Source organism: Eimeria mitis, genomic scaffold, assembly GCF_000499745.2.
Source record: "Eimeria mitis Houghton genomic scaffold, Emh_scaff2383, whole genome shotgun sequence".
Lineage (NCBI taxonomy): Eukaryota > Apicomplexa > Conoidasida > Eucoccidiorida > Eimeriidae > Eimeria > Eimeria mitis.
The window spans coordinates 5,370-6,604 of record NW_013570719.1 but is presented as its reverse complement, the minus strand read 5'-3'; the positions used below and the strand labels follow the sequence as shown (position 1 = coordinate 6,604).

The 1,235-nt window shown below is 36.8% G+C and overlaps 1 protein-coding gene across 1 annotated transcript in view; it reads left to right on the top strand.

Annotated features, from left to right (window-relative positions):
- EMH_0052930 (uncharacterized protein) overlaps positions 1 to 1,235 on the top strand; it is a gene marked incomplete at both ends in the record, with an annotated part of 6,164 nt that overhangs the window by 2,106 nt on the left and 2,823 nt on the right. Inside the window, 2 exons of the mRNA XM_013496934.1 lie at positions 197 to 385; positions 762 to 908. Coding sequence (XP_013352388.1) covers positions 197 to 385; positions 762 to 908 — 336 coding nt within the window. The remainder of the gene's footprint in view (positions 1 to 196; positions 386 to 761; positions 909 to 1,235) is intronic.

The window sequence follows — 1,235 nt, the reverse complement described above, 5'->3', positions numbered from 1 at the left end:
AAATACAAGGCAAGGGTTTAGGGTTTAGGGTTTAGGGTTTGGGGTTTAGGGTTTAGGGTTTAGGGTTTAGAATGTAGGCAGCTGTTGTGCTTAAGGAGGTGTGGATGTGGTTGCTGCTGCGGTGTCTTTGTTGCGCGCTTGGGGCGGTGTTCGCAGCAGCAGTTTACTGCTGCTGCTGCTGCTGCTGCTGTTGCAGCAGCAGCTTCTGCTGCAGCTGTTGCTGCAGCTACAGCAACTTCTGCTGCTGTTTCTGCTGCTGCTGCTGCTGCTGTATTGTTTGTGTATGAGGGGTTGTTTGTGGGGGGTGTGGGGCCGCAGACTGGGCTGTCTAGGGAGATAGAAGATGAGCTCGCTCTGTACTTTATACAGCTGGACGTTGATAAGCGTGAGGCGAGAGAGAAAGAGAAAAAGAAAAAGAAAAAAAAATAATATTTTTTTTTGTTTTTTGTTTTTGTTTCTTTGTTTTTTTTTTGTTTGTCTTTGTTGTTTTGTCTCCTTTGTTGTTTTGTCTCCTTTCTTCTTTTCTATTCATCTTTGTCTTTGCTTCTTCTCGGTTTTTGTTTTGTTTGTGGTTTTATATTTATTTATTTATTTACTATTATCGTTTATTTATTGTTTATTATATTTATTATATATTGTTTTTGTTTTTTAATTTATAATATATTATTATATAATATTATATATTTGCATTTGTTTGTATTTTTGTTTTTTTTTTTTTTTGTTTTTTCTTCCTCTCCCTTTTCGTCTTCTCCGTATTCCAGTAGCAGCTCATCAGCAGCAGCAGCATCAGCAGCAGCAACAGCAACAGCAGCAACAGCAGCAGCAGCACCAGCAGCAGCAGCACCAGCAGCAGCAGCAGCAGCAGTTTTTTTGTTTTGTGTTTGCATGCGGTGTCTGCAGCAAATGGAGTCCGCCGAAGCGACGCCTTAACACTTGCAGGCAGTGTATGTCTCTTCTTTTTATTTTTTTTTCTTTTTATTTTTTTTTTCTTTCTTTTTGTTTATTCTTTTTGTTTCTTTCTTTTTGTTTCTTTTATTTTTTTTTGGTTTTTTCTTTTTCTTCTTTTTATTTCTTTTTGTTTCTTTCTTTTTGTTTCCTCTTTAGCTCTCTTCGTTTTGTTTTTTTCTTTTTGTTTCTGCTTTGTGCTTTTTCTTTTTGTTTTTTCTTTTTGTCTCTTCTTTCTTCTTTTTGTTTCTTCTTTTCGTTTCTCCTTTTTGTCTCCTTGTTCTTCTCCT